At 36.6% G+C, this 20,893-nt stretch overlaps 1 protein-coding gene across 1 annotated transcript in view; it reads left to right on the forward strand.

Moving 5' to 3' along the window:
• GPR158 (G protein-coupled receptor 158) overlaps nt 1–20,893 on the forward strand; it is a 428,093-nt gene that overhangs the window by 373,042 nt on the left and 34,158 nt on the right. Inside the window, exon 6 of the mRNA XM_054503519.1 lies at nt 4,000–4,109. Coding sequence (XP_054359494.1) covers nt 4,000–4,109 — 110 coding nt within the window. The remainder of the gene's footprint in view (nt 1–3,999; nt 4,110–20,893) is intronic.

The raw sequence follows: 20,893 nt of genomic DNA on the forward strand, positions 1-20,893 counted from the left end.
GAAGACTCTTGCTAACCATCTTAAATAATTTTGACTTTTTCCTAAGAGTACTGAGAGCCACTGAAAGGTTCTAAGCAGGGAAGTGAGGTGATGAGAAAGATCCCATCAGTTGCCATTTGGGAACTGAAATGACAGACACTGGAATAAGAAATAGGAAAACGTTCAGCGGGGAAGATGAACTTGGTTTTTCTTTTTCTCTTCCAACTAGTTCTTCTTGCCTTCGATCTCTCCCCTTTCCATAGCCCAACCTATGCTCTTCCGTGCTGTAGCCGGATGGATTCCCTGGTGCACACGCTGCTAACCTCAACTCAGAGAGCTTTAATGCCATGTACACTGCTCCTGGAATAAAATCTGAATGCACCACCCTATTATTCAAAGCTTACAATGATCTGGCTCCATCTGTTTTAAAGCTTTCTTTACATGATTCCTCTTGTCTTACTGGCTGTAACTATACACTCCACACTCCGGAACTTTCCCACAATATGCTTTTTGTACTGGGCTCCCTCCCTCTTTCGTCTTCGCCTGAATGAACACTTAAGCCTGTTCCTCCTTCCGTTCTTGCTCACTTGTCAGCCCTTCCAGGATAATTTCACTTGTTTCCACTGCCAGTAATTTCCCTTTCCTCCGAAATCCTCATTATAATGCAATTCACAGGGTGATGGCATTCATCACCTCCCCCACACAGTAGAGCCAGTTAGGAGGCAGGATGACATCATTGTTCTTAGGAGCATGAACTCTGGAACCAAACTGCCTGGATTCAGATCCCGGCTCTGACAGTTCTAGCTGTGTAGCTCTGAGCACATCACTTAAATTATCTTTGCCCTATTTCCCTTCAGTAAAATCAAAGTCTCGTCTTTCTAAGGTATTGTGAGGATTAAATGAGTAAATGTATGCAAAAATGCTTAATTTAGTGTCTAGCATATAGTAAGTGTTGCCTATTTAGTAAATCATATTTATCACTTACATGTAATATTTGCTCTATGAAATTATAACTTTTTTGAAGACCTAATCCACATCTGATGTTTTTTATGGCTTCCAAATCCCTTACTGCCTCACACAGAGTAAATAAATATTGAATATGTCAATTAGGATACTAATGATTAGGAAGCCCTAATCAGTTTTCAAATCGTTTATTTTGAAGGTAACATTTTCCTTTTAAAATTGGCTAAAATAGATCATTGAGCAAATATTTAATATGTATAAACTTTTAGTTTGTAAAGCACACAGAATATACTGAGGAACAGGCCCTTCTTCAATTTTACATTTAATTCAGATTAATTAATTTACATTTAATTAATACATTTTATGCAGTAGAAGAAGCATATAGTCTAATAGTCATAGTAGGAATTCAAAAGAAGGGGTGGCTGGGTTGATCAGAAAACAATTTGTTGAGATGATGAGATGTAATTGTGCTGCAATGAGAATGGTAATTTTTAGAACAAAGCATAAATAAATCAACTCTCCTAATAATATTAGCCAATACTTATTGAATACTGTACCGGGCACTGTGTTTGACTGCTTACCACACACTATTATGTTTAAGCTTCGATATATTTCCAAGATGAAGTATTTTGTTGCTGTGCCCATTTTACAAATGGGACAACTGAAGTATAGCAACGCAATATTAAATAAACGGTGGAAGCCCCACAACTAAGAAAGAGTAGGCCCAGAATTGGAACCGAGGGAGACTGGATTCAAAGCCTGTACTCTCTCCTACCACCAGCATTGCCTGTGGCACATGCAAACTAAGAGTTACAGTCCACTATTTGCTGAACTATTTTTAATAACACATTTTATTTAGTTTACTAGAATTTCATATTATTTTTAAACTTATACCTCCACCATGGATGCTGAAAAATATTGTTATTTCATGTATTTCTGGCCAACCCAATCTTTCACTTATACTAACCAGTCCTGAACTTCATCTGTGAAATAAAAAGTTTGAAGGTGTATCAGTAGTTCCCAGACAGCTCAAAAGTAAGTATTTTTAAGTAAAAATTATGCAGACTTCTATATTACAGTTGTTCACCTTTGCTCATTCATTACCTAGAGAAAGCATGGTGGATAATGAAAAGCTTTACTGATAGGATTTTGCAGCTCCCAAGAATCCACTGTTTCAGAAGAATTTCTATGGCCATCTCTAGTGGAAATATTTGAGATTTTACATATTCCAGACTTGAGACCCCTGTATGTGTAGTCTCTGATCTGTCATTCTCTCTTCCATGAGAAGGAGCACATATGCTCCCCACATACCTCAATCTTCTGTCAAGGTTTCTCCATTTGTCTTCCCCCCTCTAAGTTTTTCCTCCCCCTTTTAGCTTCAAGTCCTTAGTAAACAATAAAACTTGCTTTGCAGAACTCTTTATTCCTATTGAACTACTATGCAAAGAAATATGTCTGAAATACACGAGCTCAAACTTGGAATGCAAATTTGTACAATTTTAACTTGTTTTGTGAAAATAGTAAAAACAGGTTTTTACTTTTTTTTCCTGAATCTAGACATTTTTCTGGTAGATTAAATCCTGAAGGAAAATATTTATCTGTATCTTCACACAGACCTAGTAAATTGGAAAACTAAGGACAAATTCTGTGTATGTGAAATAATAAAGTTGAATATTTTTGCTTGACTTCAGGAGCGCGCAAAACAACATTAGCTCCTGTTCACACCTATTTTTACCTTTCTTTAATTTCTCCTTAACAGTTTTGTCCATATTTTCTCCACTCCTTGAGAACTTAATGTCTTTATGTAGTAGAAATACTTGAGAAATGCCAGGAGAGTTTAGGTAATTCATTCTTGGCACTGCTAGAGAGAGGGGCTGTATTTGTAAAATATCAGCAAGAAAATGTCAGTACCTACCCCATGGCCCCCAGCAATATGCACATCTCTGGCAGGGAAAAACAAAAGTCATACTCAGGGTTTTGGCAGTGGGCATATTTTCTGTTATGACCTTGCTTTTAGCAGAAATAGTTCAGGCCAGCTGCTCCAGCGAAGATTGAGAGTCTGTGCTCTTCAATAGTATTAATCCTTTAGCACTGCAAGGTTTCTTAGGCAGGGTCAAACCAATTCTTATTCTACAAGGACTCACTCAAAACTGTACAGTAGCATATGAAGAGTGGTGGAGTGTCTTGCACGTTATCTGTTCACTCTCCCCTGGAATTGGCCACTCGTTTCTTTGTGGTCCCACTGAAATTGTAGAAATATTTATCACAGTACCTATGTTACTTGAATGCAATTTCCTATTTCCATGTCTCTTTTCCCCCTCTTCTTGGCCTTTGTATCTTGTATCAGCAGCACCTAGCACCGTGCCTGGCTCAGGGTAAATGCTTAATATTTGTTGAACAAAAACTCTGGAGTGAGAAAGTATGGAATTAGTGAGGTAATTGAGCCGAGTACTAAATATGGAGTGGTAGATTGTTTGCAAGATGCAGTACACAGCAATCTCAGGGCTGTTTCAGATGGGGGAAAGGGATTGCCAGAAGTGTGGAGGTGGGAACAAACGGCTCTGCGGGGAGAATGGCAATGGGACTATCCTTGCTTGTTCATTTTGGACAATAAGGAGAGGTAAGTTTGGACATACACCAAAGACTTAGAGACAGTTGATAGAAACTCCTAAAAGTTAGATTTTTTTTAAATTATACTTTAAGTTTTAGGGTACATGTGCATAACATGCAGGTTTGTTACATATGTATACATGTGCCACGTTGATGTGCTGCACCCATTAACTCGTCATTTAACATTAGGTATATCTGCTAATGCTATCCCTCCCCCCAAAGTTAGAAAATTTTAAGAATTTAGATTTATTTGATAAGCAGTAGGGAGACTGTGTATTTCTTTGGTCCGGACAATAAATGGTCAAAATAGAATTTTAAAGAAGTATTCAGATGAGTGTATGCTTATATCAAAATTCTTATGTATGAAACATCAGGCTATGAGATATTGACTTGGGTCTGTGGGTCATCAGTTGATCCTGAAGGTCTCTTTCTGTTTTCATCCCACAGGTTGTTATTTTGTACTTTGAGCCAAGCACATTTCGCTGTATTCTCCTAAGATGGGTCCGTCTTCTCGGTTTTGCTACTGTTTACGGAACTGTCACTCTCAAACTTCACAGGTATATATATTTTATTCATCGTCATTCTCATTGAAAGATCAAACTGATCATCTTGGCACATAATTGTTAGCTGGGCTGACCACTTAAATGGCGCAGTTTCAAGAATTTAGATAGCAAGGTACTATATATTTTTCACTTTCAAGGTGTGACATCTTTTGGATTCTTCAGGGAAATATTTAATACAACTGAATTGTTTGAACAAGATGCTTCAATAAAATGTGTCATTGGTTATGGAAAGGGTTAGTTCCTAATAAAGCTTAAAATATGAAACAGTATTTACTAGTTCAGAGCAGGAAGGAATACAAAGGTAATACAGCTGAAATAAGGTTACATATCCAGAGTGACCATAGAATCCCATACAGGAACACACTTATTTGACAAAAACTACTGTCCGCCATTCCCAAGTTCCATGCCCCAAGGTAATCCTGCTGATATTCAATGGGTGAAGTTCAGAAAATAGTGCTTTTGGCTTTTCTCCTAAACCAGTGTGCTTCAGTGATTATCAACCTTGGAAAATGGAGAATGCTCTAAGTTCCCTAATACTTAGTTCTAAACCACCTAAATATTGGGGTGCGGCGGGGGAAGCAACAAAATAAACTACCTATCTACAAAGGCTAGGAATGGCTGGAAATTATTCCAGGGCTTTCCCTTGCCTCCTTTTTCCAAGTTTAAAGAAAGTCTCAATTAAGAGGAATTAAGTGGTGCCAAAGAGCATAGGAGATAAACAATAAAGTTTCTCTGCAGGGTAAAACTGTATCCCTATAAAGAAAACCCTTTGTACTGATCAGCTTTAAAGCTGTTTCGACAACCATGGTAAGCCATTCGTATGTTCATGCTAGTCTAGCCATACATGTTTCTGAATGAAAATCTCCTAATGTGGGTCATGTCTACCACGTAAGAAATTTTATTTTCATTTTTTCTCTTTTGGTACTTAATTACTGAGAATGCTCTAGATTATCCTTTTATCTTTTTGGGAAAAAGTGAATTTGTTTGACTCTCAAGATTCCCTTCTTATATATGTGGTAAAGTACAAAGGATATTGGATTAGGTTTCAAGAGATCCTATTTAAATCCCAATTTAGCCTCTAACTCTAATAAATTATAGGCTTCTGTTTCCTACAAAAGGAGAGATTAGACCAGTCTCTAATGTTCTCCCTGACTCTCACTGTATGCTATCCATATCACAGCACACTTCCCTCCGGCATCCTTCTTCAACTACCTTCCAGGTTTCCATTTCTTATATGATAGCTGTTTTCCAGCTGGTGCTCACCAAAGAAAATGAGAAATCAATGACAGCCCATGTGGACAATAAGCCTTCTAGAAACCCTGAAAGAATAGATGCCCTGTTGAGACTTGAAGATGAACTCTGTCCCTGTTAGTCTAGCACTTAGTGTCTAGTGGGTCCTCTATTATAATACTTATGGTGCCTTACAGTTTTCTTATTTAATTGTCTTCACTTTCATTTACTTTCTCCTTGTAGTGAGAATTATACCATTATTGAATCCCCAGCACTCAGCACAAATGACTGACCCATGGGACATGTTTAATACCTATGAGTAGATGAGTGAATGAATGAAAAATGTCAGTGGCAGCCCTGGAAGCTGCTTCCCATCATTCTCTCCACACATAACCCATTCATACTCCCCTGACTCACTGTGGTCTACCTCAGCATGTCTTCAAGTGTCTGGAACACATAACACTGTGGTCTGTGAGAGGATGTTTAGGGGGATGTGAACCCAGTGTTCAGTAGCACTGAATCATTTAATGAGAAAATTACTTCCGTGCAGGTTCTCCTTCAATCCTTCTGATTATTTTCAGGAGAAAGATTAGTTGGGAACTAGTTGGTCTTTAACACTTGCTGAATAGTTGCCAATCTTCCTTTGCAATGAAGAGCAGATCAGGCTTCAGTTTCAGAGCTTTTCACTGCAATGCTGTCTCCATAAGATTCGTTATCTTTTTTTCATTGCATTTATTTTTATAGTTATTTTCTATTTATGGAAAGTGTGACTATCACTACATAGTGATAAAGTAGTGATATAAATCTTCCTTTAAATATTTTAAAACAATAAATATAAAATTGACTTAAAGAAATTATTAGCTGATGCACAGATAGAGCAGAAATCTTGACACTAGTATGCAAATGATTAGAATTTGGGAAACTGTGTTATAACATTCTCTCTTTTATTTTAAAAAACGAAATTAAAACTATTTTCCCTCTGGCTTTGTATCTCTAGAAGTCATTGCAGTGAAGAGTTTCTCCACCAAAGGCTTAAATTGAAATTATTGCTAACGTAATGAGCTGAATCATTCTTATCCTCTGTGAACCATATGGCTTTACTATTATATTCTGGTTTTTTTCTCTATATTGCTTAAATTTAACTGATCCCAACATTGTTTACATCTATAAACTGAACAATCAGCATCCCATAGAAATGTGAACAACCTGAAGGAAGGACCAGCTGAACCAGCTTTGTGCTCCCCAGATTTAGTACTGTATTTTTCCCAGATTATGTATTGAGATATTTGTTGAATGAATGAATGGGTGGATGGTTCTAGTAAATGGAGTTGCAAAGGGTGGTTTTGGCAGGTGTCTCCCTAGAGTCAAGAAACATATGGACCTGAAGGAGGGATGTCTAAGCTTTTGTGGTGACATGATAGAGAGGAAAGATGTAAATCCTGACAAATCCAAATTGGAACTTCAATTCTGCCATTACTTATTTATACAACAAAGAATAAATTAACATCTGAGAATTAGTTTTCTCATCTGTAAGATGGTTTAATATCTCATCTGTAAAATGGTTTAAAGTTTAATAACTTTAAGATGGTAAAGTTATAGGGACTAAGTATAATTTGAATGTAGGTAAATATGTCAAGTAGGGTTTTTTGGTTGCAAACAAAATGGGTTATGGCTGCACAGAACCAAATGGATTTGGCTGAACAGAAATGGATTATGGCTAAATGAAGCAAAAACGGGATTCATTGGAAGGATGGGGGAGTGTCACCCATTGAAGGGAAAGCTAAAGAACCAGGCTTTGGAAGGAGCTGATCCAGGGTAGCTTGAGGGATCAAAGTAGCCCAAGCTAAGGCATAATGCCTTTTGAATACCATAGCTTCATTTTTATAGGAATTTCACTTTTCATTTCAAGGTTTTAAAAAATTAAAAGTAAACCATACCTCTCTAGGCAGAAAATTCTCAGGAAATTATGAGTACTGATTTATGAAATGACTGTTATAGTCCCTTGAGGATAAGATAGGCAGTAAAGATCTGAGTTTTTGTTTTATTTCAGCCATTTCCCTTCTGGCTTAGTGGAATTATTAAATACTTCTTTCTCTTATCACCTGGGTCTCTCATTAAATGACTGTAGTATTTGTAGAATTCCTGTAGCACTGAAAACTTGAAACAAACAGGAAAGAGAAACAGGATCACACTCTGTCACCAGAAATGAAAATAAATACTGTTTTCATTTGATAAATACTATTAGTCTGGGATGAGAACGTAAAGGTTTTGTTCACTTTTACCAAATCTCCCGCTTTTTTCTATGGTGGTCTCTCCCCACATTTGAGAGTCATGTGGCCAAAGACTACTATAATAATCCAAACGAAAATTATAAAAGGGTCCCTTGTTTATTAACAAAGAAACACAATTGCACCAAGTTGGGGTTTGGGGTGAAGTGACCTGTCCCTTTAGAAAGGTGTATTCTGTTTTTTATCACTGTCATTGTTTAGAATCAACAGTATATGGTGATTATAAAAAGACCAGCTTTTAGTTGTCTTTATTATTGCCTTAAATTCTCACAGCCATTTGGAAAAATATCCTCTTGTTGCCTACACCCCCAGGCAGACCACTCACATAGCCCCACCTCACTGGCAAGCCATTGATGCGATGTAATTTATTTGAAGCTGAAACTATTGGAGAGAAAGAAAAGAAAGAAAAGGAAGGAAGGAAGGAGGGAAAGGGAAAGGAAAGGAAGGAAAGGAAAGAAAGAAAAGAGTACAGCTTTTAGCTAGGTCAGTGTGGATCATAAAGGAAAATGGGCTGAAGTAGGCACAAACGATGAAGGTTTATTTACAAAAAGGAACTTCCTTCAGGAACCTTGGATGTGTTTGACTTAGTATATAGTGATGTGGGGCAGATCTAAAAGAACACCTAGCATTCCCATGATATGTGGGTTCACAGAACCCCTGCTAAGCAATTTTCTTTTACAGAAACTTGAGAAGGCAGTATCTCTACGCTCAGAAAAGCCAGGTATATTTTCAGGAGGCAGAGTGAGCAAATGTTTGAAATGAAAGGGGGTGAAAAAAGATTTAAAAACTTAATGCTGAAAGAACATTTTCCTATTTCCTATAATATGGTTTCTGAAGACTCTGGCTTTTCCTTTTTCTAAGGCTAATCAAGAAAAAAAAAAGACTTTTTTGTGTACTATGTTTCAAATGAATTTTTAAGCAAGCTGGGAAAAGCTATCTTCTGGCTCTGGCCTGGGATTTGTCATTTCATGCATTATTCAGTACTCTTTGCTCTGGGTACAACCCTTAGCTGTTTTCTTCACTGTCCTCATTAGCACCAAATATTTACAGTTTTGGGGAAGGTTTCTATTTTAAATGTTTTAGTTTGTTTCCTAGTAAAGTTTGAAAAGTAACTGGAAGACATTTACATTTATTTATTTTATGTATTCTTATAAGGATACGTAAATGCAGCTTAGCTTGTGACAACCACTAGGTGACAACAGAGAGTTTAAGATGGTGTCTTAGGCAAATGCCTGAAGTGCAGTTATTCGACTTGGTTGATTGCGTGTAGGCTCATCTGCCTCAACAGACCACAGAACAGTGTTGCTTAGCCCTAGTTTATGAAGGCCAAAATATAAATGCCTTTGGCATCCAGAAGATTCCTCTAATAAAAGTTTTCTTCCATTGACCCCACCCAGCACACAGGTGGATGCTGTTTAAGATCCTAAGTCATGACCCCAACGGTTTTAACATGAAGCAATTTCAAAACGATTTTAGCCAGTTTCTCACCTCAGCCAAAATAATACACCAATAAAGCATCCTTTGAACACGTAGCTGTGAACATTGCATTCTGACTAGAAAATGGAAAGAGCTTGCCATGTGAATCCTGGTAATGATACGGATTTCAGGCCCTCCTTTCTGCTGAACTCATGGGGGTTTCTGTCTTTACTGGCTGCCTACTCTGGGATGTAGAGTATCTTTAAGTGGAGAATTACTTATAGCGACATTTCTTAAGAACCACAGGATTCACCAGAAAAAAACGGGACTCATTCTTAAGCTTCTGAGGAAGGTCTCTTTCCCAGTCAATGAGTGTACTATTTGGACAGGAAGCTGAGCAACTTCGAAAGCCAAGGAAAGTCCACTAGCTGCAGAGGTGATTTGGAAAATATCCAAGGCTTACCTCATACACCCACACTTCACATATACCAGTAGAACAGCCAAACATCTTAAAGAAAATTAATGTGCTCCAGATGAACGCTTAGAGGATTAAGGATTGAAATGATCTTTCAGAACTCTCAAACTAGCATTTAAAAACGTTGAAAAAAAAAGTTTTGTAAGTGACTTGACTTGACTTTCTCTTTTCCTGTTTATTAAAGTGCTACCCTAGGCTTTTTGAGATGAAGATTTAAGGTTTCCCTACAGACATTTTTATCATTTTAAATTGTACTTAACAGGAAAGATCAAAAGTCCTTTGGCTCTTAACAAATATAAATTTTCTTCATGATTTTATTAATCGAGGAAGCATTAGTGTGGAATGCACCATAAAGACCCGTGCTGGTGCCCAGACCCATTTGTGTGCTATCTCTATTCTAGCTAAATCTCAGAAACTCTGTGTAGTTACAGGTCTTAGTTTTACAAACCCTGCATATTTGTCATTCTCATCATTCATATGCTTGGAAGCACAGACGGGAGGCCCTTGAAACCCGAGGAATAAGTAGGCAGTGACCTCTCACTTCTTCCTGCATTCATCTTCTCTTCCTTGGCATACTTGCAGTCTGTCTGGAGCTACCCGGAGCTCCCTCAGAATCTTGCACACAGCTTATCATTAGGAATGGCTCCCCCAGAAACCATGAAAACAAGAACGAAACTTTCTAAGCTCCAAAGAGTCACTCTTTAATTGTAAAATCTCTAATTGGCTAGAAGATGAGATAGTTCCCTCTGCTCATTCCTCCCCACCCCACCGCCTCCAGTGACTTCTGATCCTACTGTCCTATCCGGCATGCAGAGGCCCCCAGCTAAATGGCCTAATGCTTTTAACTGGGTTGGTATATACATTTAACTTTCAGAAACAAATCAGGGATTTCTGCCATGAGTAGCTCCATTTATAGATTAGTATGTTTAGTCTACTCATAGAAGTAAGAGATTTGGGAAATATAAGCATACTGACATGTTTTATTAACTAGAGGTCTGTATTCATATAAAATCTGTAACATCAATGAGTACCTTTTGAATAAAAGTAGAAATAAAAGCAAAACCATTTTAATTGTCCTCCCTTTCAGAACACATTAACTATTGGATATGAATAAAATAAGAATGTAGTTCACTCAGAACTAAGGAGACTTAAAGCTTTACTTATTTTGTCCATCTGCAGATGTCCTACTTGTTTTGTTGTATGACACATGACTTTGAAATACACTTTATTTAACATATACGTTCAAAGCTTTTCAATCTGGAGCTTCTCTTTTTAAAAAATATTTATATACATGTTCTAATTTCTAATTGCAGCATTACTATTTTGTGTCCAGATTTCTGAAAAGAGGCTTGGTTAAAATATGTAGTTTAAGAGCTATGTGCCATATCTGAAACACAAGATTTTTTGTTGCCTGAGTTGTTATGGTTTCAACTTGTTATATGTATGTGCGCACGTGAGTGTGTGTTCCAACCAACTTTAAACTTATAAAAACCCATCTGGTAATTCAGAATTAGTACTTAGCAGACTACAGCTGATAAACACTTTATTATCCTAATATTCTTCGTTAGCAACTCTCTGTTCAAATCTTGTATACCCTCAAGTGAAAATATTTCTTTTCTTTATGTGAAGTCGGTAAGAGAATGAGTGTGAAATGAGATTACTTCAGGCGGCAAAAAGGGGAGGGGCAGGTTTCTTTAAAGGTCAAGGTGAGACTCTCTGCTCCTGCAAGCTGTTCACTGGCATCACCTGCCTGCTGTTGCACCTGCCTGCTGTCATCTGGGCCCAGAGTCAGGGTCTTGGCTTGTTTTTGGACGGCTGCACCCATGATTTCTGTGATGTGCCAGAGGCCCACCTGGCTGCCGCTTACTCTGCTGCCCCTCACCCAGCATTTGCACATGCTCAGTCCAAAACAACTGAGTTGTGTTTTTATTTCCATTCAGTTAAAAATAATTTCAAACTTGATTTATCTTTGACCCACAAGGTAGTTAGAAGTGTGATTTTTTGTTTTCCAAATATTAGGGGGATTTCCATGAACTTTTTGTTATTTACAATTTCATTCCATTGTCGTGGGAGCACGTACCTTGTGTGACTTAAATCCGCTTACATTTATTGAGACTTGTTTGAAGCCCAGAATATGATCTGTCTTGGTAAATGTTCCACAGGCACTTGAGAAGAAAGTGTTTTCTTCTACTTGGGAGTTGTTTGGTAATGCTGTTCAAATCTTCGATATCCCTACTCATTAGCTCTCTATTTGTTCCATCAGTTATTGAGAGAGGAGTTGGAAATTTCTGATTTGCCTATTTTCTTCACTGTTCTTTCAGTTTTTGCCTCAGGTATTTTGAAGTTTCATTCTGAGATGCATAAACATTTAGAGTTATGTCCTTTTCATGAATCAAACCTTTTATTATTATGAAATGACCTTCATTATCCCTTGCCATATTCTCTGCTCTGAAATCTATTTTGTCTGGTGCTAATATAGCCACTCCAGTTTCCTTTTGATTGGTGTTAGCATGGTATTTTTTTCCATTATTTTACTTTTGACCTATTTTTGTCTTTATAGTAAGTATTCGGTGGGGTAGGACACTCTCATATTATGCTGGAGAGAGAGTAAATTGATACAGCTCATCTGAAATATGTAGCAATGTGTATCAAGAGCTTTTTAAAAGCTGGGTTATTTTACTTTTTGAAATCTAAAGAAAAAAATATTAGGTGTGAACAGAGATTTACCTGCAAGAATATTCGTTAGAGTGTGGCTTATAATAAAGAAATAATGATTTAAGTAAATGGTATGTGCTATCAAAGATCATGTTGTTTACAAAGATAGAATGTTATGAGAATTCTCAGAAAGCCATATTACGAGAAAAGCATAACATAAATGATATATTATAATCCTAATGTTATAAAATATTTTATGTATAGAAAAAATACTAGAGAGTAAAATCCATCCAAGAGTTAACAGTGTTTATATATAACTAGTGCTATTTAGATGGTTTTAATTCTTTATGTTTGTTTATAGTTTTATACTTTGACCATTTATTACAGTTTTAATGGAGGAATCAATCTGCACTAAAAAGTAGATGAGGCCTTTGTCACAATATGTAACTCTTCTGATCTATAACAGGTAAGGTGGTGTGGAAGGCACTTTGGGACCTGCAAGGAAATTTAAGTCAAGAGTTTTTAATATAGTGGTGTGCAAAGGGAAAACAATTAAATAGCGCAACCACCAAAGAGTAATCACAATAGCACTTTATAATTAGTTTCCAAAAGTTTCATTGATAGCGACTGAAAGTTATTCTATTTCAATATTAATAATACTATCTAACCAGCTATAAACATGAGCAGTCAAACTCAGCAACTGTTATGTACTCACACAGTGAACCTCCTAAATTACTTTCGTGGTTGCAGCACATATTTGTGTATTTTACTGTGGGTTAAGGTTAAGGTGAATGCAATGGTAAGTAGGATTTTTAAAAATATTTTTATTTTTTATTTTATTTTTTTGAGACGGAGTCTCACTCTGTCGCCCAGGCTGCAGTGTAGTGGCATGATCTTGGCTTACTGCAAGCTCCGCCTCCCAGGTTCACACCATTCTCTTGCCTCAGCCTCCTGAGTAGCTGGGACTACAGGTGCTTGCCACCATGCCCAGCTAATTTTTTGTGTTTTTAGTAGAGACGGGGTTTCACCATGTTAGCCAGGATGGTCTCAATCTCCTGACCTTGTGATCCGCCCGCCTCGGCCTCCCAAAGTGCTGGGATTACAGGCGTGAGCCACCGTGCCCGTCCTAAAATATTGTTTTTAAAACTTCTTTTATATTGGACTAACACCTAAAGTACATAAAGATATTAATGTGCAACTATGCTTTGAGAATTAAATATTTGTCTGTTTGTAAATGATCACACCAGTTAAATGGGAAGTTCATATTTACAAAGAATTTTGTCATCTTTTTGGGGTTCCCTGCGGTCTAATACCATTCTTTATCTATAATAATATGCTAAAAAGGCTACAAAAGTACAGCAATTAGGTCTTATAAAATTAGATGGAAACTTTCTTTGGAAATTGAAACATTTTCGCTATTAGTCATTTCTACCACATTTCAATCTGGACAATCTTGATTACAGAGAAAACAGATTCAAAAAGCTTTCCCTTGTGATATCTCTAGGAAATACTTATGTGATTAACTGTTTTTTGTTTTTGTTTTTGTTTTTGTTTGTTTTTTAGAGAAAAGGCTTTTTTAGACCACAAAAACTAAATCCTGAATTAAGAGTAAGAGCAGATCAAGATTTAAATATTAAGATGGTGTCATTTTAGATATTTTCTATCTACAAAACCATGCAATTTTGTGATGCAATTAGTGATGTTTCCCTTTTGAGACTGTAGTAAAATTGCTCATTTAAGTAATGATGCTATTAGGCAACCATCTGTAATAAATTTGTTTTTATAGTCTATCTGAATTCATGTTCTTGAATACCAAAATGTTGTATTAAATAGTAAAACATTACATTTTAAAAAAATAACTAATCCTGGAATGAAAATTTAAAATTATTTCTGATTAATCAGTGCTAGATCATTGAGATTTAAGGACAGAATTTATTCTAATAGGTACTTGGCAGACCATGGTCCTAGAATTCATATTTACTCTGGATATAAGGAAATAAACAAGCATGTAATTCCCAAACTGAATAATCTGGCTTCTTCTTGATCTTCAGAATAATTGACCATCTGCTTATTGTTTGAAATATCTTTCTGTAGTAAGCTGGGAGTAGGGGAAGCAGTGGGGAGGGACCAATAGTATCTATATTTAAATCCGTTTCTCTGTAAGCTTTTATGCCAAACTTTTCAAAACTAAACATTTTTGGAGCACAATCACCCAATGGCCATCAAATGTCCTTTATTTGCAATATTACTACAACTGAAAAGGCTTCAAAGGAGTGGTTTAGGGAACAGGTGTTTATGCTTAGTTAATATTAAGGTCTGATTTGAGTTCATTCAGCATTCTTGGCCTATATTTGAGGGAATCAACCATGATATGTTATCACATTTCCTCAGTCTTTTCTTACAGATCTAAGATTACACAATGAACTCTGATGAATAAGGAAGGGTGCATATAAGTTTAAAATAGTCATACTGCAGGTAACAAATTAGTGCAGAGCCCAGGTTTTAAGCCTGCTGAATCTCACATATGGGAGGAGAACAACAACCAGATGGCTGAAGATACCCTGGGGCTATAAGAGACTGGGTCTGCAATGTTCAGGAGGATGCAGAAGAATTTTTTTTTTTTTTTTTTTTTGCAAGAAAGAGAACCATTGTATATTTTGTATTGAGGTAAAATTCACATAACAAAATTCACCATTCATAGTATTATCTTATAATTCTTTTTATTTACATAAAGTCAGTAGAAATATCCCCACTTTCATTCCTGACTCTAATGAGTCTTTTTTTGTTGCTCAGTCTAACTAAATGTTTGTAATTTTGTTTATCTTCTGGAAGAACCAACTTAGATTGTTTTTAATTGTCTCTGCTGTTTTTCTACTCTACATTTCAATTATTTTCACTCTAATATTTATTATTTTCTCCCTTCAGCTTGTTTTGGATTAAATTTGCTCTTCAATTTTTAGTTCCTTAAAGTAAAAGATAAGGTTATTGACTTAATGTAGTTCTTCTTTTTTCATATAAACATTTGCAGTTATAAATTTACCTCAATCACTGCATGTACTGCAATCCATAAATTCTGATATGTTTTTTTTATTTCCATTTATCTCAGCTTATCTTCTGTTTTCTCTTTGGTGCTTCCTTAACCCATTCGTTAAGAGTATTTTGTTTAATGTTTACTTATCCGTGAATTTTCCAGTGTTCCTCCTATTATTGATTTCTAATTCAGTTCACTGTGTTCAGAGAAGGTACTTTGTATGATTTCAATTTTCTGAAATTTATTGAGACTGGTTTTGTGGTCTAACATATGGTCTGTCCTGGGGAATGTTCCACGTGCACTTGACAAGAACGTGTACTCTGCTGCTGTGGAGATGAATACCCCGTGTTTGTCTATAAGGTCTAGTTAGCTTATAATGCTGTTCAAGTCCCTTGTTTTCTTATTGTTTGTATGTGTAGATATCCAATCCATTACTGAGAGCAGCACCTTGAAGTCTCCAACTTAGATTATTATTGAACTATCTTTTTCTCTCATCAATTCTGTTCCTGTTTGCTTCATATATTATGGGGATCTGATGTTTAGTACAGATATGTTCATAACTGTTCATCTTCTTGAGGGATTGACCCTTTTATAATTATATAATGTCACTTTTTGTCTCCAACAAATTTTACCTTATAGTACATCTTATCTGATATTAATATAGCTACTTTGGTTATTATTTATGTAGAATATCATTTGCTACATTTTTATTTACAACCTATTATTTCATTAGATCTAAGGTAACTCTCTTATAGAAAACATATAGTTGGATCATCTTTTAAAAAATCTCTTCTACCATGTCTACCTTTTAGTTTCCATTTAATGTAATTACTCATAAGGAAGGACTTGTTCCATTTTGGTTATTGTTTACATAGAATATCATTTGCTACCTTTTTATTTACAACCTATTATTTCATTACATCTAAGGTAACTCTCTTATAGAAAACATAGTTGAATCATCTTTTAAAAAATCTCTTCTACCATTTCTACCTTTTAGTTTCCATTTAATGTAATTACTCATAAGGAAGGACTTGTTCCATTTTGTGATTTGTTTTTATATATTTTATATCCATTTTGTTTCTCAGTTCCACCATTACTGCCTGCTTGGTAAATCAAGTTTCTAATATATCATTTTGATTCCCTTCTTGTTTATTTTACTACGTATGTTTTGGTTATTTTCTGAGTTGTTGCCCTGGAGATTACAGTTAATGCCCTAAATTTATAGCAGTTTAGTTCAAATTAATACCAACTTTGTTTCAGACGTATACAAAAACTTTGCTCCTATGAACCTTTATGCTCCTCTTTTATGTTTTTATTGTTGCAAATTATATCTTTAAGCATTGGGAACTCATTAACACAGATTTATACTTACTGTTTTATGCATCTGTATTTTATCAGAAGTTGCAAAAAAAATTTTTTTAATAAACTTTGTCTAATAAGGTTAATGTCTGGATGTCTTCAGGTATCATTTCTATTAGTGTCTTTTTTTTTCCGTGCTTATGGACCCTATAATCTTGTTTCTTTGCATGCCTCATTTTTTTTTTAGAGGCTGAACATTTTGAATATTATATTATGGTAAATCCAAAAATCAGATTCTCCATCCTTTCCAGGCTTGTTTGTTAAGTGACTTCTATAGTCTGTATTCTTTGTTTTGTGTGGCCACTGAAGTCTCTTTTCTGTTGGGTAAGTAGTCAGCTGGTAATTCAACAGAGATTTTCACAAAGCTTGGACCAAAAAATACTTTTTAAAATCTGAATTCTTTGCAGATGAACTGCATGTTTGTGTGTGGGGTATGTCTTCAATACACATAAGCCTCTATTTCCTGCATGTGCAGAGCCTGAGGTCGGCAGGAGATGAGAGCTTTGAGCCCTTCTCATCTCAGGCCTTTTGTGAGAATGTTCCAGGCTTCTAGATTCCCAGAAATATATTGGTACTTTTCAATGCTCTTATTCCCCAGATCATCTCATTTCCCATTCTTTCTTCCCAATCTTTTTGTTTAGTCAATTGTTTGTCTTAACCATTATTCATTGTCCCGGGTAGCATTGACTAATCCACTTGCCTTTAAACTTTTAGATAAATGACCCCCGTTAGCTTTGTCAGCCTTAGGAAAATTAGCAGTTGGGTAAAACAAAAGCAAGCCCTTTGAGTCAGTCTTTCAGGGATCTACCAGCCAGGTCAAAATAAACAGCAGTTCTTTGAAAATAAGGTCCATTGTGCTCCTCTAGTACTAGGTACCTGTCCTGAGCATGCAGATGTCTTGAAGGCCGCCATTGAGCTGAGGAGCGTGAGACAGAATCAAAGTAAGTTGAAATGCTGCATAGCTCTTTTACTCAGATTCAGCTGTTTTTTTTTTTTCTCTTAAGTATCCCCTTCTTTTCTATAAGCTCCTAAGTAGTTTCTAGAATTCCAAAAAAGTTGACTCTAACAGTTCTTGCTAGTTTGTTGATTGCTTTTATGGACTGATAGACTTTTGAAGTTCCCTATTCCATCATTTTTAAGCTTGTGTTTAAATTGCCTATTCATTTATATTTACTGAGTTATAATGAACATGAAAACAGGTAGATAACTGCCATTTTCAGCACTGAACCTCTGTGATTTAGCAAATACTGACACATAACAGGAGCTAATGTTTACTCTCACATCCTATATTGTTATCAAAATTCTGCCAAATTCCATTTTACCCTGCTTCTTCGAGTTTCTGGGATGCTGTATCAACCATAAAACTTTTTCTTGTTGGTCATAACCGTCAGAAGGACATGTTTAACTAATTGGTCAATTAAATCTTCTTGCCTTCATGTGCTAGATTCTGTAGGCGCTTAGAAAATAAACATCTCCCAACTTCAGGAAGATTTATAAGGGTACAGGAAATACCAACTGAATAATAGTGGTAATTGGAGAAAATTTTGTGGCCTGGGACTGTCAGACAAAGATGTAAATTGGATGAGGTTCCTGAGATGAATGTACAAGGATAAATGGGATTTGAATCAGTTCAGACAGATGGGATGGCATTCAAAGGTACGAGCATCTAGATTAGAGAGAAAAGAGCATGTAGGGAAGTAGAGGAATTGTGGCATGTTTGGAAAGGCAGATTCCTGTTGTGCTTTTAAAAGATGATATGGCCCTGAACCAACTGCTAGATAGTTCTATTTTGGTAAAATACTGTAACTGAAAAAAGTACTCACATGAGAGTAAGAAGATAGGAGTTTTGAGGTGATTTTGCTACTGACTGTTTTGCTTTAGATAAATGACTCCCCTCACTGGGCCTCAGAATTGTCTTTTATACGTTAGTGGGATCAGAACAGATAATGCCGAGAGGCATTTCAGCTCTAACTGTTAACGCTAAAGGTTCTTGCTTGGCCATGCCAAAGAACTGGTGTGGCGGCTGACTGCGGCGAGTGATAGAGACAGGGGCCCAAGGGCAAGAAAAAGCTGTAGGCTCTTTTGAGCCGACTGAAAGTACAAAGCTTCCACAGTGTGGAAGGGGTCTCGAACGGGTAAGCCAGAGTTAGATTATACAATTGCCTTTTAAACTCCTTAAGGCCAGAAATATGTGTGGTGGGAAGATGTTACTAGAGCGAGAAACAAAGGCCATAAATTATTTTGTGACATGTCTTAGATTTTGAGGAAAACCGGAATTGCAACTTAGGTTTTATCTACTTTATGACCTTGCAGCGGCATGGCAAAGGAGACAGGATCTTACAGGACTTTATAATAAAGTGTGTTTACAAGGAACTGGAATTGGGAGCATAGATAAGGTCTGCTGGTCACAGAAAAACGGGCAGTTAACATTCCTTTTAGTTTTGGGGAAGGGGAAGGGAGCGAGGACACAGGGAAGCTTACAGCAAAATTTTCGCTGTTTATAGCTTTCTTGGGGAAGAAAACCACATACACAAATCCTGGTGTTAGGAGTATTTTAAGCATATATCTTCAATATTATTCATCCCAGACCGAAGTAAGTCCTGATGCAGGAAGTGAGTGAGTTTCACAGCTTTCTGAGCCCCTACTCAACCCAGGAAGCCCAGCTGGCCCCTCCTCTCATAACCATCTAAGATTTGACTTGTAACAGTCTTGCAGCCCTTCTTTCCTTCCTTCCTTTTTTCATTATTCTTCCTTATCCCATCTACCTTTAATTAGAGAAAAAAGGAAGGTGAGAAAAAAGGAAAAACAATTTGAGATATGAGAACTCATGCAGCTCACAGAAACTGACAAAAATTTGTCAATATATTTAGAACCCAGTTGTGAATTTTCTTGTAATAGCAATAACTTAATATACTCATAATAAACTTGTAGAACTTCATGTCTGATAAGTGTGTAAAACCTATTTCTATGCCAGTGATGCCAGTCTTTTTAGGTATTTATCTAAAATTCATCCACTGACCAAGAAGTTACTTTACTTCTGAAAATGAAATTTTGAGAAATTGATGAAAAGCTTAATGAACATGGGATTTGTCACCATTAAAAGCAGAATGACAGAACCTCCCCAGCACTTTTTGAATTGTTAGCTCTCAGGACTCTTTTGTCAATAATTGATTGGCTTTACTCTTACAAGAAGTGTCACCTCATACCTTTTATCACAAACATTTATTCTCTGGAATTTCTACGAACATGGGAAGATTAATAGAAATTACACTGTAATGAAGAAACTCAGGACATTAGAATTATTCCAATTAAGGTAATAGGACAGAAGACTGGATGGCTTGAGGATATATATTTTCATTCCTTTTTTATAAATAGACGAGATGCTGCAAAATCACAAGTGCAAATGTTCTGAAAATGGAAAGCTATTATTAGAAGCCTTGCATTCTGTCATCGGCATAATAAAAACTGAAAAATCTACCTGGCAGGCTAGAGCGGTCAGCCTATTGGAAAGGCACCTGCACCAATCTTAGATCTGCTAGGAAAAATTGTTTAGAGCAGCGGTTCTCAAACTTTACCCTTCATCAAAATTACCTGAAAAGTTTGTTAAAATGGATTGTTGGACCATCCCTCCAGAGTTTCAGAGTCAGTAGGTCTGGGTGGGATCTAAGAGTTCTCATTCATAACAAGTTTGTGGGTAAAATTGATGCTACTTGTTTGGTAAGTGCTGGTGTCGATGGCAAGTAACATCTAAACTGAGACATGAAGGAGATGTAGGATTTAGCAAAACACTGTTTGTGTAGGTGGGAGGAAGGATGGTGAGGAAAGCTGAGGGCAAAGGCTCAGATAGAGGATAACTGCATGTCATCCAGAGGGACCTGCAGAACTATAGGATGTAGAGAGTGCGGAGAGATGCGCCTGCAGAGGTGAGGAGGAACCAATTATTAGAAGCGTTTTACCATACTAAATTTTGGTAGAGAGCCAGTGATTGTAAACAGGGAAGCAATACGATCAGATGTACAATAGTGAAAGACCATGTCGTCCATCGTAGAGTGTGGATTGAAGGTGGGCAAGACCAGTAAGGCGACTAGCTAGGAAGCTACTATAGGAATGAGTTGGTGGCCAGGAGCTGTATAGTGGCAGTGAGGATGGAGAAAAATAGAATTTGAAAGATACTTAAGAGGTAGACATCAAATTCTTAATGATTCATTTGATTGCTGGAATGTGGATAAGGGAGAAAAATCAAAGTTTATTCCTAAGCTTCTGCTTTGTACAGTTAGACAGGGCTGTAACACAACAGCAAAGGTAGGTTGGAGAACAGCAAAGT

This window comes from Pongo pygmaeus, chromosome 8 (genome assembly GCF_028885625.2).
Source record: "Pongo pygmaeus isolate AG05252 chromosome 8, NHGRI_mPonPyg2-v2.0_pri, whole genome shotgun sequence".
Classification (NCBI taxonomy): Eukaryota; Metazoa; Chordata; class Mammalia; order Primates; family Hominidae; genus Pongo; species Pongo pygmaeus.